The sequence below is a fragment of the Pholcus phalangioides genome, unplaced genomic scaffold (genome assembly GCF_987345545.1).
Source record: "Pholcus phalangioides strain wild (caught in Gottingen) unplaced genomic scaffold, Ppha-v1.0 ptg000007l_1, whole genome shotgun sequence".
NCBI classification, from domain to species: domain Eukaryota; kingdom Metazoa; phylum Arthropoda; class Arachnida; order Araneae; family Pholcidae; genus Pholcus; species Pholcus phalangioides.
The window spans coordinates 46,109,606-46,136,887 of record NW_028301600.1 but is presented as its reverse complement, the minus strand read 5'-3'; the positions used below and the strand labels follow the sequence as shown (position 1 = coordinate 46,136,887).

Genomic DNA, 27,282 nt, shown 5'->3' with positions numbered 1-27,282 from the left:
CATATTGCAAGGGGGTTGTATAGCTCTATTAAAATAAAAAATTAGCTTATTATTTGGTCACTCTGCCCTAAAATATCCAATTAGAAAGTTGTTCTGTTTTTTCTGAGGTTAACACAAAAAAATTCCATGTTTTCAAGGGAAAACATGGAATACATGGAAAACATTCGTTGAGATATTTTAATTCGTAAATCGCTGAAAACGAGGAAAAGCTCATTATGTTGTTCTTTCCTACCTCACATATTTTTTGAATTCAAATACCTCAGCGAATGTCAAATCGGCGTTTTAGGTGTCATTCACTTTGTAATTTACGCATTCATATCCGATTTTCGGAATTCTGGTTGTACTTTGCCCTCGTGTCACATTTTAAGAAAATCGGGAAATTTTCAAACTTTTTCAAATTCACAACCTCGTATGTTTTTGAGTTTTCAAGATACAGACTTGTAACACATACACTTCTCTTGAAAACAACACATGGTTCACTCGAATCGGATTATGTATCTGAGACGTGATCTCGTTTATGGACAAGTGTCGAATCCGGAAAGTCAAAAATCGCGAGTTCTTTCCGCGCAGTTCGCGACGTCCGGCTGTCAAACTTTCATCTCTCCTCTTTAAAAGGAGATCAAGATGGCGGCGCTATGTCTATTTTCAGCCGAATTATTGAAGTTTGAAATTACTTCGACAGAAATTGTAGCTCATTTGGGTGCGATTGCCCCCGATTTAAGACGCTTTTCACGTCAAAAACGCCACACTCAGATGATGTTCCACAACTTGAAACTTGCAGGCAATGTTGCCTCTAACTGGGTCAGTCGTATCGTTAGAACTTTTTAGCATCACATTAAATTAATTTGATTTATTAATTAAATTTATTAAAAGCTTGGTAGGCCCTCCACGACTAGTGTTTTAAGTATTGGACACCTTATAAATGTCCCCATCCAAACCAGATTTAGCACTTAAAACCTTGCTAGTATATTTTCTACACAAAAGTTAATTTTCTAACCTTTTTATATTTTTCCCTTTTGTTATTGATTTATATCTTAGAGGCATAATACAAGAGAGATTTTAAATAAAAAAAAAACCTTTATTAAAACATAACTATACATTGTTTCACATCAAATTTTTCATATACGAGAATTAATCTCCACATTATGAGATTTGAAATGGCCAAGTATAACATAAATACTAAAGCATATGCGATAAAAGAACAAACAAAAGCTAAATAAAGAATTTGAAAAAAAAAAATCATTATATAAATTAAAATACTCTTCAAATACACTGGGTTTTTTAATATCTTCTGATATTGCAACAAACAATTTTTACTAAAAACATCAAAAAGCTCTTTATAAAAATGATCCCCCATAAAAATTTAATCCCCATACACAATATACAGTAAAATTGGAGTATATTTCATCACTTATGTCTTGAAAACCAGTAATAATAATAATCATACTTGAAAAAATTCAATTGAAACGTAAAAAAATAATAACTGCACTACACCACACATGATAGTCAAACCTCGTTAAGACTCAGGTCACACAAGTTCTCTCATAAACTGAATTTTATACTGGCCAACAGCAAGTTAAGAGAATGATACTGACGGGTGCTGCATAGGTCTGAGCAGTGTCAGTATACTGAAATTACTCAGACCTATATAGCACACATTGCATTGAAACTTGGCATATTTGCTATATGGACCACGGGAAAAAGGAAAATGAAATAAAAAGTGCTACTTTTTCACCCGGTCTGGTCAAAAACTGAACTATTTTTATTGTATAAATTTCTGTTCCCTGGTCTCATTAAGATATCCTGAAAATTTGGCTGTGTTCGGATTAGTTTTTGAAAAAAACTATTACGAGTATGGGAACTTTAATTATAAACACCCTGTACATACATTTTTGAATACATTAAACAGTGGAAGAACTTATGTATTCAAATGGTGAATGGTATGTGTGTGTGTATGCATGTTCCAGAGGATAGTCTGTCTATCCACTAGGGCAGTGGTTCTCAAAGCGCGTGTTGCAGCTCCCAAGGGTGTCACCAACTGTTGCTTGGGGCATCGCGATGAGTTGGGGATATGTGTCTGTTTGGTGATTTGGAGGGTTCTTCGTTGAACTATTCTGGGGAGCCGTAGGTTAATGTTGACTAGGGCAAGGGAGTCATGGGAGACAAAATTTTGAGAACCACTGTACTAGTAGATAAAGACAGAGTGTCTGGGACATATGTAGCAGTGAAAAGAGCTCTTTTCACTGCTAAATGAGATAACCCTCAACTACAAACATTGAGTCTATATATTGTAAAGTATAAATACCCGACCTTTAGAAAACAATCCAGCTTCCCTTATTCTCAAATTTAGGAAATTAGGTAATCTAACTTAGTAATAAAGCAAAATAGGAAAAAAGTCCATGAGCACAGGACCATCTTAACAGAATCATGTCCCCCAGGCAAAGATATGTTCTGAGGCCCCTACCTAGCTGGGGAGAACCTGTCTACTTAATTACATTCGCACTCTTAAAAATCATAGTACTAAATCCCATTATCACTATAGGGTCTCCTATACATTTGAGGTCCATGACCTAAGATGCTAGAACATTGTCAAATAATAGGTAATTGACAACAAAAAAGACAAAGGTGACCACCTGTCAGCGAGAAGCTCTGTATCCTGGACTTGCTTATGAAGGAACATTTGAGAGAACTACCAGGCTTGCTTTATTTGAGTTAGAACTATCATTTTGTATTAAATGGAATATCATGGTTTACATGTTCATATTAACTTTTTTTCAGAGATTAGTGTAGAAATCCCTAAAAAAATTCCTTCAAAATGTTATCTTTTTTAATGAAGTAGGCTTTTTCTGATTTTCAGCAGGTGCAAACTAAGGGGTATAGGGAAAAAGTTTTCTATTGAGAAATCAGCTTTATAAAATATCTGGGTTTGTCAATGCTAAAATAAGAGGCTTTTAAGGAGGCAAGATATCTTGTCAATGCCACCGAGAGGGTTAAACAAAGATATTACTATTGCATCATTTGTCCCAATGACATCTGATGTGACAACTACCGTATATACTCGTGTATAAGCCGAGTTTTTTTGTGGAAAAATTCGTTCTTCAAGTGGGGGGGGGGGGGGTCGGCTTATACTCGGGTCAGTTTTTGATGAGAAAATTTCGACCCCACAATCAGTAGTCATTTTTGTAGTAGTGTTCGAGAAACCGGCATTATTGGTATGGGATATGTTTAAAACCCCGATAATGTCATAAACGAGGCAAAGAAATCGAAAACATCATTGGCTTTGATACCAGGTGGGCTAATGTCGATTGTAAAGCCTTATGTGAGCATCAACAAGTCTTTCAAAGACCATTTGAGGAATTTATGGATCCGAACGGATGAGTTCCGATGATAAAAAAACTACAAAAAGTGGTGCCTTGAAGAAACCTGACATTGTCCTAGTTGCCAATGGGTACATGAAGAGTGGAATTCTGTTTCCACCGATCCTTCAAAAAGTGTTGCATCAGCAATGCTATGGACGGAACTGAAGATGATATCCTCTTTGAAAGTGACAATGGCGATGATTAAAAATTTTGAATCGTTTACTATTGTAAATTTTCGTAAACTATTCATTTTGCATGAAAATATAAGAATTTATTTTCTCTGAAATGCATGGATTTTTTGGGGTCGGCTTATACACGGGTTTTCAATTTATTGCGATTTTGGTGGTCCTGAAGTGGGGGGGGGGGGGGTGGGCTTATATACGAGTCGGCTTATACACGAGTATATACAGTATTTAATTTTTATCAAGTAAGTTCATCTTAACCAGGTTCGACTACAAATAAAATCACTAACAAACTGGGCCATAACTAGGCGGAGGGAAACAAGAGGGGACACAGGCTCGGAATAATAATCTTAAAGCAGCTAATTCTAAGAAATAACATTGAATTATAAGATTTTTACTTTAAAAGAATACAAAAATTTATTTTAGATATATCATTTCTTATGGAATGATATAGTTTTATAGTTTGGCGGGTGGGGGGGGGGGATTGAAGAGATGACTTCCATAGATGAAATTATACCAATTTAGGAGCTTCATATTTACTTTTTCACAGTAAGAAGAAAACGTGATATAAGGCACAGATGATCGGATGACAAATACGCATTTGGCATTCCACCAATGTCCTGGATATCTTTAGAACACAGCAGCTTATATTTACTGATAAGTTTCAACTCTCCTTCCAATTTGTTAGCATGCATGGTACATTTTCCACGAAGTTTGAGACAACGCTTGTGCTTCAAAGTATAGAATATGAAATCGACTGCAGCTGTAGAATTTTTACACTGTGCTGTTACCTCATTATGGTCCGGGATTTGGTGTATGTTTCGATAAACAGACCTAAAATGAAAAGGATGTGATAAATAACACTTTTTAGGCCTATCTTGAGGTGTGTAATGAGTAATGGTATCAAAAACCATATTGGAGCGAGCACCACCATCATTTTTTGTGGCAGTTTCCACTTCAATTTTCTCAGGATTAGATGAATTTTGCTGACTTATTGAAGAGCTTGGTTGAGAAACGCTCTTATCTGAGTTATTTTCAGGCTGACTTACAGGAGGATTGACTTGACCATCAGCTGAGCTGATGAAATTAGCAGTTTTCTTTACAAATTGAGTTTCGCTGTTCACACCAATGTCCGTCAAATCCAATGAATCCATAGTCATTATCTTTCCTTTATTATACCCTTCATCTTGACCAGAAACATTGCCTGTAAGCATTCCTTCATAACGAATTTCTCCACAACTAACAAAATTGTATAAGGGTGAGAACGGCTCACAATTCATATCGCCACATAAAATGACAGGGCTGTAAACACGGAGGCCTTCTGTTGTATTAACATATGTCAGCTTTTCAATTTCTGCAATAAGCAATCGAAGCTGTGACAATTTGATGTCCCCTCGCTTTGGATTAAACAGAAGATGGGTTGTAGCAACACAAACTCGAGTGTTACAAAATGTTTCATCTTTAGGTTTTAAAAATGCAATAACTCCTACATTGTCTCTATTTAATGAAGCAACATTAGCTTTTCTGAATTCAACTGTTATGGAGGTATCAAGAGTAAAAACTTGTGACTTGAAAAATATTGCACAACCATCAGGTTTACTTCCAGATCTCTTTTTATAGATGCATTCATATCCTGTAACAAATATTAGATAAAACATACACAATTGAATATATAGATGAATCAAAATAAATATAAACAGTGAAACCTGTCTAAGATGGACACTATATGAGATGAGAACCTCCCTTGAATGGAATCAAAAGATAGTCTCATTTATGATTGATGCTTTAATGCGTCCCTATATAAAGCAGAAACCAGTCTAAAATGAATATTATTTCGTTATTTTGACATTCCGTTTCATACACAGGTTCTACTATAATTCCATATGGCGCATAACTATAATAAAAATGTTTAAAATGTGCAATTATTTTTTAGTGCTTATAGAATATCATAAAAATAAGGAAGTCAACTACTGAATTGGAAAGAAAGTAATATCTGATAATAAGACATTGTTTTTTAGATCATGTAATTCATTGGAAAACACAGATTTTGGTCCTCTCTTGAACTCACGTGTAAAACTAGACAATAAAGAACTTGAGTGTGGCGCGATAGCCAAAAAAGCTATGAACAAAGCTGAGATAACTTGCATAAATGTAAATGCAGAAAAGACAGTGCATGTTCGGCTATGTAATATTTATCTGGGAGTGTGTAAGGGGCGATATGATGGGTTAAAAACTGATAAGAAGCATAGTCTTCGTCCCAGATTTGAAAAAGAATGATTAACATAAAGTAATTAAATTTTTTATCATGGTTAAAAGACAACTTCAACAATTTTATATAGGGAAAGATAAAAATTGAGAAGAACAGAGACACAGTGTTGTGTCGAATCACCAGAGAGGTTTCAAAAACACTAAATCTTGTTTCAGATGCTATGGAGCAGATTGGCATTGCTCAGCATAACATGAAGATTATTATTTGTCCTAACTGGTGCATGGAATTGCTGTAATATGACTAGTTCGATATCAAAGAATCTCAAAACCAGTGCAGAGACAAGACTTTCCAGTTAACCCTTGATAAAAAGTTATGATGATTGGACTATATATGCATGCAAACCTGTCAGTTATAACCCTTCAACAAAACAGCATCATTGAGCCAGTTTTTAATGATGCTAAGGTCACAAGAGTAAGTAGTAACACACACTTGAAACAAGGAAAAAAAATTTTCTGATGAAAGCCACTTAATGGCTGGACTCTAGACGTAGAAAAATATTTAATTCACAATAAGCAAACATTTTTATTGAGTGAGTTCACCTTAACAAAGTTTGGCCACGGTATGCAGCAAATGCGAAAGAATGTGAGCTATATGTGACAGTACAGGAGTAGTGGTATCATCATTTGATTATTTTTGACGCACCACGGTCATTTTCTGCACACGAGGGCTAATTAGACTGGGACCTACAATTTATTGCCTATTCTGAATTGCAGGCTTGTTTTTTATACTCATCAAGAGGCTGGTGCGCTAACCCCTCGATGGGGACTCCCTGCGGTAGCAATTTTTTGCTGCGGTCAAGTCACTGTTTTTTTGTTGTACCCCTGTGCCAGGAAAGTTTTCTGACAAGGACAAACCGGGTATCGAACTCGCGACACCTCTACACATTCTTTGGTACTTTAGGCAATTACTTATCGACCGGGCTACCACGCCCGAGTAGTGGTATTGCAAGGCATCATGGTCAATTGTTGCACTGAGCTGCAGGCACTGAAATCCATTGCAACGATGGGCACGCACACTATTAAAAAGTTATGTGTCCTATTTGCTTATTTTGCGGCCACACTTTAATTTTATGGATGGCAATGTATCCATTCATCACAGTCCCTGAGATTCAGACTGAGGATATTTGGCAGATGGATTGTCCCTCATGCTCCTTAGACTTCAATTCTGTAGAACATAATCAGGATGCTGTAGATGGAGAATTTGAAAGAAAACAAACAGAGCTTCTTTATTTTTCAAGAAGAGTGGTTTGATTTGCCTCAAGAACTCATAAATCACTTGGATCAGCGTTATGATAAGACAAGGTACGATTGCTGCATATTTGTTTGAGCTGGACATATTCCATATCAATCAGTTTTCTTCAAAATCAATGTTTTTCATCCATTTCCTACTTCAAGTCAATTATGTGCCTTTAACAAAAACGCAACATCTGTGTGACATTCGCTGTAATAAACTATAACAAATGTTTGACCTCAATGAAAGTTCTCTGGGTGATTTCAAGACACAAATTTTGATTTTCCAGATATTCCAAAAAAGTAGTAAAACGTTATCTAACAATGTAGAAGAGTTAGAGATATTAGTGTAGTCCAATTAATGCGCAAGCACTTGAAAGTCAGTTGAAAATGTAGGAATTACTCGCACGAGCAGGTTCGTAACTAGAAGGAGGCAAAGGGGCCAACTGCTCTGGGTGGCAAATTTTAGAAGGTAACACAGATCATTTCCTAAAATAAAATTTTACAGTGGTGGAGGAGACAAAATCATGTTTGTCCCACCCCCTCCACCTTATAAAAATCCTAGTTACAGCCCTGAGCACAAGCATGGAAATTTACTCAGATCAAGTTGATAAAAGTGCTAAATACCTTAAAAAAAACACCTGGAAAACCCATTACCTAACAAAAGTAAATGCTGACAAAATCTGAGCTGAGAACTTCTGCTGCATAAGGCATGTGCTCAAAACATTGTCCCTATCAATAACCACCTTTTCTGGATAATAACTTTTGAGTTGAACCATCTTTTCTGGATTTAATGAACTGAAGTGATGTAGAACAAGTTTATACTGACTTCTACATTATACAAATGAAAATAAATTATATATGAAAATGAATTATTTTAAAACATCACTTTCTTTCCAACTCAATAATTTCATTCAACTTAGTCTAAGCTAAACCCTGGAAGGAAACTCAAAATTTAATTTTTCATACACTGGAAAATTAACACTGTAACATCTGAAAATAAATACTTTTCAGAGAGATGTAACCAAAAAAAACCAAAAAAATACTTCACAGAAAAAGGAAAAAATGGTAGTACAACAAAAGATCAAAATTACCTATCTCTTTCATGAATGGTTTGAAATTATCATTTAAATGATTTTCTTGCAATTCTTGGAGACAAACAACCTTAAAGAAATTGAAATTAGTATGACTAGATAGTTCTGTAACTATGGAAAATGTAATAAAAACTGGTAAAGAATGAGAAATAAATAAAATTTCTTTTTTCAAAATTTAAAGTATGCGTAACTAATGTGCCCTCTACCTGTTAACTCTGCACGCAACATTTTGACATCTGTATAGAATGACAAAACAGCATGTCTTTGCACATACTATATAGTAAATTTCTTCAGCGCAGAAAAATTTTTAGTCATGCATGGCCATATAGACACACAACTTAGAAATTTAGAGGAAACACAATGCAAGTAACCAATAGTTATATCACACATGCTTAGAGACAAAGAAAAAGCATAATGTATTAAAAAAAGTGTAATACAACTATCAACTTTATTTAAATTCTGATTTGAGTTATATTTTTGTTTTGATTGAATTTCATGTTGAAAATAAATTTAATCAAGAACATAGATAAAATCATCAAAGTGAATAATATTATTAGCAAATATGGAAAAAAAAAGTCATGAACATTAAAGGTAATCAATGCATTACTCTATACCAGTTTCTATTTTGCGAGAACATTCTTGACTTATACTTACATCTGCAGAATGGTCAGATATTTCATTTTTAAGGTTCTCAAACCTGTAATTCCACTTGAGAAATTCTTTTTTGCAATGTGGATATAAATAGAGATGATTTTCTAAGAGCTCTTGAGCAAGGATATTGTAAGACATGATGGTAAAGTCTAACCCTTTATCAAATATTTTTCCTTCAGTGTACTTTTTACCAAAAGATGACAGTTGCCATTGCCGTTTCTGAGAGATTTGATCTTTTATTTTCTCTACAAAAAAAAAATCATGAAATGAATAGGAAAAAAAAAAAAATGCCACAATTGAATCTCAAATAATATAAAACTTAATTTTATATATATTTTTCTCCCATTGCAACATTTTTTCAAAAAAATATGCAACAGTTTCTAGGTAAAATAGCAGGCAAGAGATACTTTGATAATAGACCAGACCAACAGGCTATAGACCAGCCCTACAGCTCATAGCCAATTCAGGAAGAGTAGATAAACTCACCCATACAGATAAGGTTGCATTTATAGAGTTTATTGAAGGTTACCCTTAAAGAACTATTTTGCTTTTTTCAGAAAAACAATTTATATAAAACAAGAGGATTCGCTAAGACTAACAAGACTTAACAAAAAATAACACAATTATTTTAATACTGAGGGAGGGGTACATTTCAAGATGAAACTTGGACAGTCTTAAAAAATATTTCGCAAACTCATTGATTACAGCTATGCAAAAATGTACAGACACATGTGGGAGAAAAACAGCCCGTGATTATTAGAAAACATAATGCACTGTATAAAACTGAGCTTGTTAGTCACTTAAGGTATCCGACTACGTTGAAAACACGTCATTTTGGAAGAAAATATAGATTTTCATTTTTTTTAGTTTTTATAAAAGCCCTGTTTGTTACGATATCAAAACAGACCTTGTTTTGTTTATATGATGCTTAGAATCAAAGTTACGTTCACTTTAGTGTTGCGTTTTTACATACAAGTAATACGCGAATAAAGATTTTGAACATGTTTTACGAAGAATATTATTTTTGACATTTTACTTGAATTTGTGACATGATTTGCAAAAATTGATTCATTGTATCCTTACAAAATTTTAATGTGATAATTTGCTATACATTGTTGAGGTTATGAACCCAAAATCTAAGGTCTATCACATATATTTTTTGAACTACAGTGTTTTATAGAGAAAATGTAGGATGAAATTTCAAAAAATTCACACATACATAAACATATTTTGGTGTAACTTATGAGCATATCATGCAATCCTTTAAATTTTGGTACATAACCTGTAACAGTACTGGCTAAATGCATTGTGAAAATCACAAAGCATTTCATTAACAAAATCTTTTGCAATCATGTTTCGAATATTACATGAATTTTGCCATGGATTTTGCCTAAAATTTGACATAAAAACGACGTTTTCATAGAAAATGTCATAAGTAGCGCCGCTGTGGTGGTCGAGTGGTTATAGTGCCGGACTCGTGATGCGAGGATCCGGGTTCGAACCCCACAGTGGTGGTCGGCTGAAGTTGGTTTTCTGTGGTTCCCAACTTCAAGGCGCAAATGCGAGCCGATCTCCCCGTTAAAAAGTCTCGCCACAGAGAGCAACAGTCCTACAACGGTAAATCATTCAACCATAACACTTCACTCATAGTTAGTAAAACTGGGGGCAGATGACAGCACTACACATAACAAGCATTACACAAGAAACAAAAACTTTACATCAGGTTGCACTACACGTACACGCACATTCCCGCATGTACCGATTCATTGGGGGGTTCCGTGGGGGGGGGGGTGCATGTGTGGGTGTAGCAGTAGTAGGTAGGGGCTCGGGGATCCATGATGTCTTAAGTCAGCCACCTCGTTGGGCAATTTGCCTGTTGTGGCGTTGTAATTGTATTTGTATTTGTATTAGACCAAAATTTATCACAGTTTTTCCCATTTCAAGACATTTTCTATCAAAAAATGTTATTACAGTTCACTCCAGTACCATTTTAAAGAAAAGTGACAAGAAAGGTAGTCGGATACCTTAAAAATGCAGGCTGACCAAAGAAACAGAATGGAAATGTAAATATGGATGCAGAGGTCAAAACAAATGACACTTTGTATTCAAATTTTACCCTGAATGTCTCTTATGACAAGTCCATTTTATTTGAACAAGATGTTTATTTACGTAAATATATCTTTACATAACATTTCTATATATCCCAATGTTTAAATTTTTTAGACAATTAGAGAATTTTAAAAAAAGTTCAGCATACTTCTAATTTTATGAAACAAAGGGGCAAAACTGTTTTTATAATTTTGGGAAACATGAATCAAATCTAGATTATGCAAACATTTTTATACTATTATGTTCAAAAGCCTCAAAACTATTGAAATGCAAATAGAAGACATAGGAACTAAAGTAAAATTTGATTTTTTAATTTGAGCATTGAATGAACTACACTTGCTATCTCAGATTTCGTATCTAAAAATAACGAAAAATATAACGAAAAAAAAAAATATTCCAAAAGGTTACCTTTCAAAACCGGGTCAATTAGACTAGAATCAGCAGCATCTCCGTTCATTGGAGTAGCAATTGCTTTTTCATATTTTGAAACATCGTTTTCTTCTTCATTCTTTGAAACAGTTGTTTCTTCATTTTTTGAAGCAGTTGTTTCTTCATTCTTTGAAACAGTTGTTTCTTCATTCTTTGAAACAGTTCTTTCTTCTTCGTTCTTTGAAACAGCTGTTTCTTCATTCTTAAAAATAGATGTTTCTTCTTCATTCTTTGAAACAATTGTTTCTTCATTGTTCTTTGAAACATTTGTTACTTCATTTTTTAAACTAGTAGTTTCTTCATCCATTGCAGTAACAGTTTCCTCATTTTTGGTTACAGCAATTTCTTTTTCCTCCATTAGAACATCGGTTATTTCTTTGTCATTTGGAACATTTTCTTGGTCATCAATTGAATCTGCACACTTCATCCTTTTTGATTCCCGGGACTCATCCAAGACACTTCCACACAGATACTGCTTTTTAGGATTTAGCAGCAAATCTGATCTGGAGAAACCAGTGATTGTGCCCTTTTTTTTAGGCACAGAAGTGATGCATCGCCTGATCAAAGTTAGACATTTGAATCTAGTGCTGCGAAACATTTGATACAAGTACTGGTTACTTTATTTTGACAAGACAAAAAATATTCAAGTGGTGGTGTCAGCTGTTTTTTCACTCTTCAATTACACAGAGCTCAACCCTTCAAGGCCATGTTGAGAAAATATGCAAAATCTATAAAAAAAAAAAAAAAAAAAATTAGAAGAAAACTGTTGAAAGTTGTCTTTTCGAATATAATGCAAGAGTTATGTTGGAAAATAATTACTAAAAAAAAGCATAAAGAAAGAACAAAGCTGGGATTGACTATTAATGTCTTCCATGGTTGACAAGGACTCTATGACAAATATAGTTTTAAGAAATTATTTGGTAGAAAGAGGAATAGAAAGAAAAACAAATATATGAAAATATTGCAGAATAAATTTTACTATAAATTATACAGTGAAACCTGTTTAAGGCAAGCACTGTATGAGACGGAAACCTGTTTAAAATGGAATCAAAATACAGTCAGTCATCAATGATTAGTTTTTTGATTTGAACCTTTATAAAACAAAAATGTCTACAACGAAATATTATTTCAGTTTCTTGATATTCCGTTTCGTACAGGTTTTACTGTATATTAGTAATTCCTAAAAAATTTAAAATAAACTAATAAAACAAGAAATATAAATAGCTGAAAATACACCATAAAATTCATGAAATGAGATTTGTTTTTTGGTTTCATATTTAAACAGGGTTGTTTGGTTCAAACCTTTTTTAATCACGTCGTAAAAAAAAAAGAAAAAACACAAAATTGCCCGAATGTATTTTTCTTCTTCTAAAATATATCAGTTCTTGATTGGCAGAAACTTTTCATCCTTACCGCATTTTCTGATCTTGGGGTACATTCTGATGGTATACTTTTAAGTGGTGTAAGATGGTATAAGTGTTTTTTTTCAAAAAATTGCATAAAAGCAGTCTGAAAAAAAAAATATATATATTACCGCCAAAGCTCAAAATCGCCCAATTAGTGACAGGGCGGGCCAGTTTGTGAAGTGGCCGGTGATCCCCGGCCAAAGTCGGATAACAAAAGATATGATTCTGGACCATCATCAAGTAGGCATATTTTTTTGTAATAATTATGTCCACGTTAGTTATGGCAACTCATCAAACTGCAGTCACAATGCAGTAATCATTTCTTTTCCTCTCCAAAATTTGGCAGAAAAACGATATGTTTACATAATTATTCACTCCCGCTGGAAGTGATCAGAGAATCTACATCAATGAAAATCTATCGCCTTATTACAGCAATTTGCATTGGAAATGTAGAATGTGGGCCAAGGAATCGGGATATTGCTATATGTGGACTCGGGACGGAAAACTGTTTGTTAGGAGAACTGAAAAATCTCTGGCTTTGAGAATCCGGTCAACCGAGGATTTCCTAACATTGACACTGAGAGATACTGACTTCACGCACATTTAAAGTTTTTTTTAAATAATATTTTTATCTCACGGCCAGTCAATTTACTTGTAACTACACCATTAACCATCTGAAATCCAACAATCAGTACATAATAAATAAATTCCTTGATTATACATCCACTGAAAAAAATTCTTATAATTTAATTCATGTCAACAATGGAAGTATTCAAAATAAGCATGAAATTTTCGATTGTTTTGTCCTTGATACAAAATATCATATTGATCTCTTTTGCATTACTGAGACATGGACCAAGGTCACACTCAATATAACATTAATGGCTATTACAGTTTGAATTATAATCACACAAACTGGCATGGTAGTGGCATTGCAATTTATATTAAAAATTCAATTTCTAACTTTACCATAATTTCTGATCTCTGGAAATTCTGCCAATATCAGCGTTCTTGTAATTGAAAATTCTGAATTAACCTTAGCTGTGTGTCATTGCCCTCCGTCCCTCTGGAAATGTTAATTTTAGGAGTCCCTTGAGTGCATCTTAAATCATAATAGTGATAAAATAAAAATTATAACAGGTGATTTTAATATTGATGTGTCGGTCTGTACACCAAAACGTGAATCCCTTCTAGATACTATGATTTCGTGTGGTTTCAAAAATTGTATTTCACAACCTACGTATGTAACTGAACATAGTGCAACAACAATAGATTTGTGCTTCACTAACATAAATATAGATAAATGTGGTGAGATTGATTACCACATCAGTGATAACCTTCCTATTTTTGCTTTGTGTCCCACTAAAAGTCATAAACAAATGTATAATATAGATAGATGGCTTTTTTCAGCCCAAGATATCAAGGAATCATGGGGGTGGGGGGTCTGGGTTCATGTCCTGGCGGAGACAAGATGACTTTTTCTTTCTGAGTTCACCTCAGAATATCCAGAAAATAAATGTTTCCTTAAATGTATAACTCTCTCTCTCTCTCTCTCTCTCATACTTCTACCATAAATTCAATCCTTATTTAATTTCTAGTTTTAGAGATAAAGCATTGTTTTCTGCTGATACAGTATAGGGCTTACAATAAATGGAAAAAACCATGGATGAATCTGCACATATACAAGGCAATTGGAAAGAAAAACAAACTTTTCCGTCGTTTCATTAGAACACACAGTTGTTGAAGATTTAAGGGATTTCTGCAGATTTAGAAATAAGCTGAATATTGAAATAGAACGAGCTAAACATTTTTTTCCAACTTTTGAGCATAACGACACAAACAGTTTGGACTAGTGTTAAAATTTTGACAGGTAAACTCGCCCACATGGCACCTATTACCTCTATTTCAATCAACAACAACACTACTAATGATCTTAGAGGGATAGCTGACGGTTTTAACAGTTTCTTTACTGACTCGAATCAATTTTTAAACTCTGATTCCGCTCAAAACGGTGTACATATCTAAAATTCCAATAGTCGTACTATTTATTTCCCAATGATCAGTACTCAAGAATTTGTGCAAGCATCCAAGATGGTAAGATATGACACAGGCCAGGGATATACGACGGCTTAATGCAGAAAGCCATAAAATGTGTGATTGATATTCTCTCAACCATTTTAATTGAAATTTTTAATTGCTACATCACCAATTCAGCTTTTCCAAAGGCGCTCAAGCTTGCCAAAGTTACTCCAATCTATAAGAACAAAGGTGATTCTTCAGTTATGAGTAACTATAGACCAGTATACAATCTTCTAATTTTTGCTAAAATTTTTGAAAAAATAGTTGCTCTACGACTTAATATAATTTCTTTGGAAAATTCAATCTAATTCATCACAACCAAAATGGATTTTGTGTGGGTAGATAGACTGAAACTGCCATTCATGGGCTTCTGGAAGATGTTTGGAAAAATCTTGGCAATCACCAATTTACCTTGGGGGTGTTCATTGATCTATCCAAGGCATTTTATACAGTTCAGCAGGATATATTGTTAGAAAAACTATAATTGTGGCATACGTAGACCTGCCCATAATTTGCTGAAGTCATACCTCAGCAATTGCAAACAATATGTATCTATTCAGGGCATCTCCTCAGTCTGCCTCCCTGTTAAAATTAGTGTACCTTCTTTCCCGACGTTACAATATTGATACTCTCTGCAGAAACCTTTAACTTATCTCCCATCATATATTTGATGGTTTCAAAGTTATAATTTGAAATTTAATCCCTCTGAAACCTAGTGCATGCTGTTTTATGCTGGACCACATATAAATTTTAAAGACTTGTCACTGACTCATATGCTCTCTAAATCACTAACTCTATTAAATTTCTTGCAATCACCTTGCAACATAATCTAAGTTGGACAATTTATATACATAACCTTTGGGTCAATCTCAGAAAAATATCTGGACTTTTTTATAACAAAAATTACATGAACAAAAAGATTTTCAATGCTTTACCATTCACATGTCCAATCTCACATTAATTATTGTATATCTGTGTGGGGTAATCCTAATTACAGTTGCTTTCATTGTTTTCGTAGAATCCAGCGCTGATTCATGAAACTCTATTCAGAAATGGGATCACTCTAACACAAATGAAACTAATCTTCTGGTCGTGGATAGCCTTTATGCCTGAGATATGTATAATAATGTTTCAATGAATTAAAATGAACAGATATCATGACATTATCATATGCAACAACTCTCAACAAAACTACACCACAAGGAATCGTAACATACTCATCCCACTCCAAATATATGAGATGCAGTCTATATTTTGTTGGTCCAGTGATATGGAACAAACTCCCCAATGGTCTCAGAAATCTTAATAGCCTTTCAATTTTCAGGAAACATTTGAAAACATGGTTACTCAATGGAAAAACGCTCTTACAAATTAATATAGATATCGCAAAACATATTCAATATCTATTTTGGACCTTCTAATCATTTTTTATGCTTTTTCCCCCTTGTTTGGAATGAAGTCATGTATAATGCTGGAAATTGAGAAAAAATCGAGCCTTTCTCTCTCTTGGCTAAATTTATTTGTAACATTTTAAGACCTCTCAATCCCGGAGTTCATTGTTACCAAACATGGCAGTAGGAACCAGTCAAGGGGATATAATTGCCCTTTTTTCCCCTCTGCCAGCTCAACGACACACACATAAAAAAAATAATCATGATCAAGTTTCTTTTTTATTTCATTAGCATTGGTTTGTGAATTGTCCGCTCACCTAAATGAATCTGACTTTTTTGTCTTTGCCTAATTAATTAACGATTTTGTCTATATTATACATAAAATGAATGCTGGGTATAAATCTCTGGTTTTCAAAGGAGGGTGTGATACATGTTTATATAGCAGCTGTACTGGATTAGTTCCATGTGACGAGAGAAAAAAAGTGAAACTTTAGAGAAAACACTATAAGATAGATTTGTGTTCACATCAAAAAGATGAATACAAGTTCATCTGTGTTGATGTGAACACAAATCTATGAATTGCAGCTGTATTGAACTAATCCAATACAGCTGCTATATAAACATGTATCACATGAAGATTAAAAAAAACTGAATTTGGCTCCTACCGGGACATCTTACATCAACACATTGAGCTTTGGCCAGGGATCTCTGGCCACTTTGCGAAACGGATGGCCAAAGTCTGAATCATTTCTGCAATTCAGGCTGACCAATTTGCGAAGTGGCTGGCCCCATCACAAATTGGTTGCACTTCAGGCTTTGGCAGTGTAACATATATTTCATATTAAGTATCTTAGTTACCTAAAAGTTATATACAGTATGTAAAATTTTTCATTCTTACCATATTTTCTAACATTGGGGTACATTCTGATGCTCTGTCTTTAGAAAGTGCATGAATGAGGATAGCATCATACATTTTACATGTAGTGGCATATACATATATATACATAAGTGTCTTGTAACACTTTTTTTTCTTCCCAAAGAAGCATCCACAGTGATTTAAACATTATCAATTCCTAGAGATAGATGGTCTTATAACCTAATAGATACAAGTTGCCTCTAAAGAACAAAGACAAGTGTAGGGTGGCTGGAACAGAGTCTGGGCCATGTATGGTTTTACAGTGTAGGGCGGTTAATTTTTATCTCACAGACATTTCCATTTTCCTTCCATAAGAAATAGCCCATCTCATACTGTACATCACCACCAGACTTGATATTCAATAGTTATACTTTCATGCCCCTTCAAGTAAATCAAGGTTCTACTATACTGTACCAAGTGATTCCTGCAAAATAATCAACTATGTACAGGGTGATTATAATTTAAGTGTTCCGATTCCAAAACACTGTAAAATAAGAACCACTCATCAGAATTTTGAAAATTTACATGAAGCAATAGAATTTTGTTTAGCAAAAAAAAAAAAACTTGAGAATGTTCCCATAGATGATGCTGTACTCTGTCAGTGATGTAATCTTTTTTTGCACACCCATATCATTTTAGCACTTCTCACACAACAGCATCATTGTGTTGGCAGCACAACTTTTATCATGCATATTGCAACACCAGAAAACCACCTGCTGAAGAACAATTTCTGGAATAACAAATTACAACACCTGGGCACCATGTTCGCCTGACCTTAACCTTTGCAACTTTTGACTTTGGCAGTAGATCAAGAATGTTGTATACAGTGGTTGGATAGCAAACTTGGCTGAATTGAAAGCAAATTCACAGGATAAATATGACACTCCATTCTATTGTTGAAAAAGCATTATTTTTCTACTTTAAACGGAACACTGTGGACAACATATTGAACATTTTCTGTGTGTTGTTGTTTGTTCAATGACTTCATTTTTGTGATGGTTTACATGAAATCATGCTATAATGAAAATATCTTTTGAGCACAGCGCAGAAAGATGAAGACTTTCCAACCATATTAGCTCAAAATACCAAAATTAAGCACCAGACAGATGTTTCAAGGTTACTTCCCTTCGTCAGTGGAAATGGCCTATTACACGGTTCAGCAAGTGGCCGTGCAGGCCACTTGCTGAAATCAAAGCATGAGGTCGGTTCAACAAGTGGCCTGCATAGGGGTGGGAAGGGATGAAGTTTATTTCGGAGCAGCAAAAATTAAGTTTTAGAGCAAAGATGTATAAATTAGAGCAACAAAATTAATGTAAAAGAAAAACGAATTAAAGCAACAGTATTTGGGATTGATAAAAATAAAAAAAAAGTAAAATCACAAAAATTTATAATAAAAAAAAGCAGCCACATTTTCTTGACAAACACCAGTTTGATTGATTTCACGAAAGTCATATTTAGCTAACCACCACTGGGAAGTGTGCAGGTGTCAAGCTGCACCTTAAAAAGTCCTAGAAATGCTGCAGACTTTCACCCACGCTCAATATATTGATGTATTCTATATTTTATTCTGTTAAAATTACATTACAGAATCATTACATTGTAAATAGAACTTTAAAGACAATTTTTTTCACACTTTTTTGACAATCATTTTCTCTAGTCACCCCAGATATATTTGGTGCCACTCATATAATAGTACCTGTCCCATGCAGAGGACGGCCCTTGCGCTGCCCCTGTTGACAAGGAGTGAATGAATATGATTTTGAAACCATAAAACCTTGAATGTTCTTCGGTAAATTTGGCATTATGTGCTTAGGAGGTGCTACCACTTATGTCCCAAATTGGAAGTGAGAAACTGATGATGAATGAATATAAACAATTGATTTTTTCCCCTTCAATTTTATGGGCATTATTCCTGCTGGGTTGTTAGAAAAAAATTGTTGCAAAATGGGAGAAAATTTCAGAAGAATCAACACAATGTTTGGCGATTTAGCACTTGTTATTTAACAACATTGGCAACTTAACAATTGTTATTTGGCGACATTTGTGATTTAGCACTCATTATTTGGCAAGTCGACAAATTAGCATTTGTGCCGCTGTGGTGGTTGAGTGGTCATGGTGACAGACTCGCATTGCGGGGACCCGGGTTTGAGCTCCACCGTCACCACAGTGGTGGTCAGCTGAAGTTGATTTTCTGTGGTTCCCAACTTCGAGGTGCAAATGCTTCACTTCTGAAATATAGATGGCAGCACAGAAAAATTAGGCACAACACTAGATACGTACTCAAAATGTTAGGTATACACACTTACACCTCTGGCACAACTCACAAGGTAGTAAATTGTCCAAGGTGATAGACCTGAGTTGTGCTCAGTTTGAAAAAAAAACTAGCATTTGTAATTTCGCAGACTAGCTCTTTTACTCGTGGAAAGGAATACTGTTTCACGAGACATCTGGATATGGCACAGTGACGATCAATCATAGTAATTTTTGCTGCTTGCGCGCAGTGCCAACTTTTTTCCTTTCCTTTTATTTGAAAATGGAAACTGACTCACATGTGCGCTTTGAAGCTGAAAGACCACTATAAACCATCTTTAACTGCATAATCACAGATATTATCAGGGTTTCATGAGGGAAAGCCAGATGAGAGGGGCAGCCGATAATTTAAATAAGGGGCAGTGGTTATCCCTATCCGATTTTCAGGGATAAAGTGGAGAGCGGGAACTTGCTGTGAAAATCTGAAAATAAATTCAAAAAAGAATAAATCTGTGACCTTATATCTGTAATTTCATAAATTTTTTCTGGACTTCCAACAACTTTTTCAAGGAGTGATTGGATGGACTACCGATTCAACATGTTTGTGGCACTTCAAAAAAAAAATTGAAAAACTTTTTGGATTGAAAATTTCCACATTTGAGTGGAAAAATATCTTTGTAGTGCTTGCAAAGCGTGAAAGCACACGTTTAGCTCACAAGTTTTTTTTCCCCAATACAGTACTGTACTTTACAGTAGTCAAATTATTTTCCAACAGAGACCTCTATTTTTCAAGGTCACGATATAGTGCGACTATGGAAGTTGGGAAAGTGGTGCTGAAACACGGAGGAATAAAACATGCTCTTGGAAATAATCATTTCGCGGCACGTGGGAACAAAATTTTTTGCCGTCCTTTCCAAAATTCTATGCAAAATTAGCTATTTTGGCACAATAAAATACAAAAACACACTATTGGAGCAAGGTGGCGCAGGATGCTAATTTTGATGCAGTGAGGTGTAGAGTTCCCACCTCTGCCTGCACTAGAACAGGCTATTTCCACTGACTGGTGCTATATTAGCTTTGAAACAGTTGTCTGGTGCTTAATATTGGTATTTTGAGCTAATATCATTGGTCTTCATCTTTCTACATGCGATGCTAATTAAATTGTCATTTTGCCTTGACTGGCTATCCCTTCCATTCTGTAAGCAAATTTCCCACGGGTTAAATGAGCACAGCGCTGTCTATTTTGCATTTTTAAGTAATTTTTTTTTCCTTAGCCAAATATATATAATTATATTATTGATTATCAATTGCTTCAGGAATATTCATGTGTGCATTTTGAAATTGAAACTTTAGTTATAATCACCCTGTATATCGTAAATCGTCGCTAACTAATCTGCATTAATTATGCTTCATTAAACATATTTTGTATTTCTACTTAGTTTTTATCAGTTTTTGGAAACTAGCTCCCTAATTAAGCATATTGAAAATAAAAGGAGAAAACATATGTAACTTATTATATGGTTAAACATCTCTAACTATTAACATGATAAACAGGGCCCGGATGTTGATGACATTTGCATTTTTTGTCCCTTTTTGACTTTAAGGTATTTTTTCAAGTTTCGGGGCATCTTTTGGTATTTTTAACTTTTCTAAAATTATTTTCAGAGTATAAAAGATGAAAGAACTAAAATGTGTGTGCGCTAATTACATTGAGTAATATTATTGAATATATTATTTATCACTTCAAACCACTTTAAACAATTACATTAAGACTTCAGTCGTGATGAAGAAATTCAATTTAAATAAAAAGCAAAGTACACATTACAAAAAAAAAAAATCTTTGTTCAAATGTGGGAACCTGACAGAAGAGAGCATGTTTACAATTTGGCCGCAGTCACCGAGTAAAAAATACAACATATCACATTAGTATATGAACTTCAGAAGTCTTTCGCCGAAGACAAGAAGTCAGTCAAGCCGTTGTTCATCGGCAAAAGAAAGCAAAGGAAAAGAAGTGTTGGATTTTAAATTAATACATCAAAAGGAAATTAAAAACATTACTACTTGGAAAGAAACTAATGTTGGAGCCCGCCCTGTTGCTAATGTCATCATAAGTATTCCAGAGCCGGATAATCCAGAAAAAAGTTTTCTATATTAATTTCTGACTCTACAGGAAAAAATCATTCCACTATCTGAAGACCAGACAAGACCCAGATTCTGTCCTTTAAGGGATAAAAGCCCTTTACCCTGTTGGGTTGGGTTATGCTGTAGAGGGGCCCCCACAGGATTTCATCCCATAGGTGCACCGCACTGCTCCCCCAACAACAAAGTGATACGAACAGCACGCAGGGTTCCCAGGTGGTCACCATATCATTCCACGAATGATATGGTGGAAATATAGTGGACTTATTACCCTCAGAGAAATTTCTGTCTCGATGGGAAAGTATGAAAATTTTGAGATTGAAGAGAAACGAACTCAATGAATCTGTTTCTTTTATATGCCCTATATCATCAGTTTATGTTGAGAAAAGTTTCTCTCGGTATAAGAGTTGCAGATCTTTAATTTTGAAAACATGAAAAAACATCTGATATTGCTATGTAATTCAGATACATTTTGAATTAATCAATTTTTTGAAAAGGTGAAAAATTTAAATATATATATTATTTTTTATTCATTAAGTGGATAAATACATTTTTTTTAAATGTGATCACCACCTATTCCCAAGAAATCTTAACGATCTGTCCAGGGAATTTGTTAGTGTGTTAGTAGACATCCACGCCCGAACAGGGATTCGAGACAGTCAGAAGCTAGAAAGTTGCTTAAAATATACAAATAAGTACTTTTGCAGTACATATTTGTATATTTTTGTTTCCAGATTGCACAACCAATTCAAAAATTACAAATTTTTTATTCGGAAAATTCTATTGGTAATTTTTGATGAACTGTAATGTTAAGAGGAGTGGGGAAAAAAACGAAAGAAAAAAATCAGATTGTTTTTCTTGAAACATTTTCCTTAGACTTTTGAACATAACCAGTTTTCAAGAACTTTGTTTTGTTATTCTGATGAATATTTTGTCATTTTTAGCAAATTCGTTTCAAGTTTTCACAGCATTTTTTTGAATTTTCACAATCATTTTTTAGAATCTTTTAGGTCAACATCATCTGGGAATTGGTAATAACATTAAAACAATTTTCAAACACAAAATAGTTCTTTTTGTTCAGGTATAAAACAATTTGAATTACAAAAGTTGGTCTTTGTTAAAATGTCAGAAATATTTATAGATTAATTAATATGGGAAGTGTTAATTACATTAATAATTTTTTCATTAATTATAAGTTTGAATGATTTTTCAGACTTATAATTGTTTTTAATGTGAATGCCATTTAAACCAAAAAACCTGTTTTTTTTTGTCAGCGGCTTAACTCTCTCACTTATACTAATGAGATATCTTGCCTCTTTAAAAGTATCTCATTTTGGGGAATAACAAGCTCAGATAGACATAGAGCATTTGTCAAAGAGAACATTTTCTCCTATCCCTGGTGTTTTGCATCAGCTGAAAACCTCCATTTATCCTTTTTTTAAAAATTTTCTCCATTTTTTAATTCGAATATTTCAGCAAATATTACACTTACAAACATGGAATTTTTTGTTAGCCTCGGGAGACAGGGCAGCAACTTTCTGATTGGGTTTTTGGGAACATGGTGCCCGTATGAAAAGTTTTTTAAATTTTAATAAGTATACGACCCCTTGCAAATTATATGATGTATTTGAGTTTTACACGTTATTTGGATACTTTTTTTAATTTGAAGTATGCCTCTAGGATCAATGGTTCCGAGTAATTTGTGGTGCCTGCTGTTAGCTATGCACACCCTGTATATCAGCTATTTCCTTTTTTTGGGGGGTCCGACACCCTTGTACCTTCTTCCTCACCACACACACACACAGGACAGGTTGCCTTGGACTTTTTATATAAATAACATTAGCATAAACGACTCACCTTATATGAAGCTATATTTATGTGAATACCAATTATGTGATTACCAATTTTTACTTTATTCTTGTTTTCTTTATCACAATATAATTTATATAACTATAAATGCCTTAGTATAGGATCATAAGAAAAAATATGAATAATATTCTGTAGTTTCACTTCCAAAATCACCAGCTAATTTCTGGAAGCAATGCATTTCATAATTGAATGTCTATTAATTTCTGATTCTTGTAAAACCACAATATAAAAGAGAAAAAAAAATTTAAATTATGGTTTTACATCTGTGTGACTTTATTACCAGTAGCAGGTTGGTGCATAATCTAGACTTTCCATGTTTTATTATAGGAAAAAATAGCGTCTTTGAGAAGCATTTAAAAATTTTAATTTTACTTTAGACCAGTGTTTCCCAAAGTGGGCAATGGAATGGTCCAGAGAGGACAATAGAAGCTATTTATTTAACATAGGATCCTATGGGTTTACTTGAGTTGGAAGGGCGATGAGAGAGAAAAAAAAATCTGATGGGTGGGAGATAGAACAAAAAAAGTTTGGGAAACTATGCACTAGAACCACTATGAATGACGGTAGTGATCATTTTGACAGCTATAGGAAAAAATTGACAAAATTTATTCTTAACTTCTTAAAACATTATCTATTGTCTTTCTGACTTAGTTTTGCAATAAACCTTTATTTATGTACCAATTTTTTTTTTTGGAAATTTTGGACAAAAAGACTTATGACAAAGACAGTTTTGTTACTTTAAAAAGAGGGTTGACTATGATTTTTTTGAGTTCTTGTGATTTATTGCTTCATATTCACTTGATAGTCTATTGAAAAAATTAGAAGTATAATAAGCTAAGAAATTTGCAAAGAAATTGCATGTGCAGAATGAAAAAACCGTGAATAGCTGCCAAATCCTGAGCAATGTAGAATACATAGGTAAGATATCTCTTCGATGCTGATTGCATTATGTACTGAATGAGTTGATTTTGTCAAATACATCAATAACACTAAGAAACAGAGTAAAATTTCATAATTTCTGGTAGAAATTTCCATTGTTTGCAATTTCAATGTTGTGCGTGCATGGTACTGAAGACCTACATTTTCTCTACTAACCAACTGTAGAATTGTTTTGCTCAGTGGAAAACATATGTTGTAAAATAATGGTTCCCCACGTCGTCCAACAGGACCCCCAGGATGAAATCTTTGGTGGGGCCATCGAGGCCCCTGAATAGCGAATTTATAATGTAAAGATACAAAAAATAATAAAAATGATGAATCGTCTTGGCCTCCAGGCTGGAGCCCTGTCCTTAGGTAAAATAGTGAAAAATATTCTTTTTGCCAAGCGACATTGTACCAGCGATTGCAATACATAGAAGTGCAATGATCCATAAAAAGGTTAAATCAACTGAATAATGTACAATGACAAGCTTTTTCAAAAGTGTACTTTTGAATCATACAAGATGAGCACAAAATGGGCATTTTCTTACAAAACTAAGGGAAATTTAACACATTTATATTTTAGGAATTTAAGAGGGTTAACAAGATGAGAAAAGTCATGAAATATCAGCAACCTGAGATAAACCATTCGGGTATAATTGCATGTCTAAGTGGGTGTGTAATCAAAAGGACCGCTTCCATTGTTCTAGTGTTAATTGAAAACCATAGCATATGTAATGTATAATGCTAGTATTTTATATTAAAAATACTTTTGGTACAGGTGGAACCAAAATTCAAACGCTGTTAGACGTAGAAAAGTTTAAAGCATTTAAAAATGAGTGTGTTTGAAATTTTTCATGCACCTACCCCGGGGATTGACAAATGCGAAAAAAATTTAAGAACCTGACAAATTCCGTAAAAGATAGAGTTTTTTTAAAAAATTTTCTGGGACTTGATGACCCCTTCCCATGTTGGAAGACAGTTTACTATGAAATCAGAAAATTTTGAGCTATTCCTGGACTCGGATTTAATAATCATGTATACAAAATTTTAGGCGCCAATACCGATTTTCTAGTCGCCATGGCGACCTGAGATTTTTCCAGCCCCGACTCTCTTATCCCCTAAACAAAATTATTCTACCGAAACTTTGCAAAAGTAGGCCAATTATCGAAGTTCCTGAATGCATCTGCAAAAAAAAAAAAAATGTTGATGGGAAAATAAAGCTCCTATTTTCGAAAAATAAATAAAATTAATAAACCTCTGAGCAAACAATTTAATTTTTTTTCTAAGCTGAGCATGAAATCAACAGAATATACAAAACTACGCTAAAACCAATATTTGTAATTATACAAATAAAATATAAAACAATCTTTACACAAAATGACAAATTTGAATATCAACAAAAACTTCAAAATAAACCATCAATGAAACTGCTCGAGTTGCCGGCTAGAAAACACGGAGACGGACACACAAGTGTTTCAGTATTAATTACACATGGCTTTATGTACCGAAAGTTCTGATCAAAGCGGGGTTAAGAGTAACACTAACTTTATGTGACCATATTTTCTAGAGAAAAATACAGGAAATTTGCTTCGCTAATACGGGAAAATACGGGATATCTCCAATGACCCTTTTTGGATCACGTGATGTTTTGAGGGACATACAAGATAACCAATATGGCGACTTCCATAGGCGGAGATTGAATAATTGATAGAATAGTTTTTTTACGAGCCTCGATGAGTCATCTCTCTGGCCTATAGTATTTAGGAAAATAATCACTTGGGCTGTTTTTTTTCTTCTTCATTTTGTACCTATTACTTTGCTTTTAAAGTGGTATGAGTACGAAAATTTGACAAAAAAAACAAAAAACAAAAAAACCACAGTTTCGAATTGAATAATTTCAATTCGAAACTGTGACATTTAAAATTGGCTGTGTTCGAGTTTTTGTTCAACCTTAACTGGAAGTATTTCTACAATATTTTAATATAAACAGCTGGAAGACATTATATATGCTAATATTTTGCATTAAAATGCTCTTTTCACAAAAAAACGTCAGATTTTTTCAAAACACTGCTTGTTCAATTATCTTTAAACATTGTCTCTCTTTCAGCACCGAGGTGTTACATGCTTTGGCAGAATTTTTTTTAGAATTAAAAATGCTGAAAAATTTCGTGCCACAAGATATGGGTAAATTTTGATTATTTTTGCAAAAGGTTCCATGTTTTGGAGTTAATATTCGAAAACAAACAGGGGCGTAGCCAGAAATTTCGTTCGGGGGGGGGACCACTTTCATTTTGGGGGGACCAAAGTGACAGAACAATGGATTTGGCCATCTTTTTCCCTTTTTTCGGTCATTTTCTCACATTTCGGGGGGGGGGGGGCAGACCCCCAAGTCCCCCCCCCCCCCCCCCGCTATGCCCTTGAAAACAAATAACTACTAAAATTGTAAAAGCTCTCGATCAATTGTATAAATATACCCACAGAATTTGAGGGAAAACAATCGACTACCTAAAGTGAATAGTAAATTTTTAAATGATTTTTAAAAACGGGGATGTTTTTCATAGAAAAGCATGGGAAGCCACGGTTTGTTTGGGCTTACTTGGTCCCTTTAATAGAGCGATCATTGGCTTCATCTGGCAACCCAGTTGATTCCTCACGCTTTCTCAACGGACGCGCTAGTCACGTCACCTCCTGTTATTCTTCCCTCCATGGCTGAGAACGGTGTCCCCCAACATCTTTCATCGGAAGATCACGTGACTCGGTGAAAACAAACACAATCCCCCGTTATTTTTTATGGCATCCACAGGAATTTAAAACAATAAATGAAAGAAATAATTTCAGCATCGATGAGATAATTCCAATATTAATGAAAGAGATAAGTCCAGAATTAATGAAAGAAAATATTATAGAATTAATGTAAGAGATAATTTAAGCATTGACAAAAAACTGACAATTCCAAAATTAATGAGATAATTTCAGCATTGATGAAAGA

At 34.2% G+C, this 27,282-nt stretch overlaps 1 protein-coding gene across 3 annotated transcripts; it reads right to left on the bottom strand.

Moving 5' to 3' along the window:
• Window positions 1–1,063: 1,063 nt before the first annotated feature.
• LOC149085370 (RNA 2',3'-cyclic phosphatase ANGEL2-like) lies at window positions 1,064–25,800 on the bottom strand. 3 transcript variants are annotated; one of them, XM_089233353.1, is made up of 5 exons: window positions 25,666–25,800; window positions 11,302–12,050; window positions 8,788–9,029; window positions 8,134–8,203; window positions 1,064–5,174 (listed from the first exon to the last, which is right to left on the bottom strand). In XM_089233353.1, exons 2-5 carry the CDS (start codon window positions 11,918–11,920, stop codon window positions 4,078–4,080), a joined length of 2,028 nt encoding a protein of 675 aa, XP_089089479.1. In that variant the 5' UTR covers window positions 11,921–12,050; window positions 25,666–25,800; the 3' UTR covers window positions 1,064–4,077. The 3 variants fall into 3 exon arrangements, with proteins under 3 accessions (XP_089089479.1, XP_089089481.1, XP_089089482.1); XM_089233355.1 differs by having other exon boundaries at window positions 3,750–5,174; window positions 25,710–25,800; XM_089233356.1 differs by lacking the exon at window positions 25,666–25,800 and adding an exon at window positions 25,355–25,623 and having other exon boundaries at window positions 3,750–5,174.
• Between the last annotated feature and the right edge of the window lie 1,482 nt (window positions 25,801–27,282).

Excerpts from the sequence above, each read along its gene's own strand:
- LOC149085370 (XM_089233353.1), bottom strand. The coding sequence starts at position 11,920 with ATGTTTCGCAGCACTAGATTCAAATGTCTAACTTTGATCAGGCGATGC. Across the intron at positions 9,030-11,301 it reads AATTGACCCGGTTTTGAAAG|AGAAAATAAAAGATCAAATC; the intron begins GTAACCTTTTGG and ends TTTTTTTTGTAG. Across the intron at positions 8,204-8,787 it reads TATCTGACCATTCTGCAGAT|GTTGTTTGTCTCCAAGAATT; the intron begins GTAAGTATAAGT and ends AATTTCTTTAAG.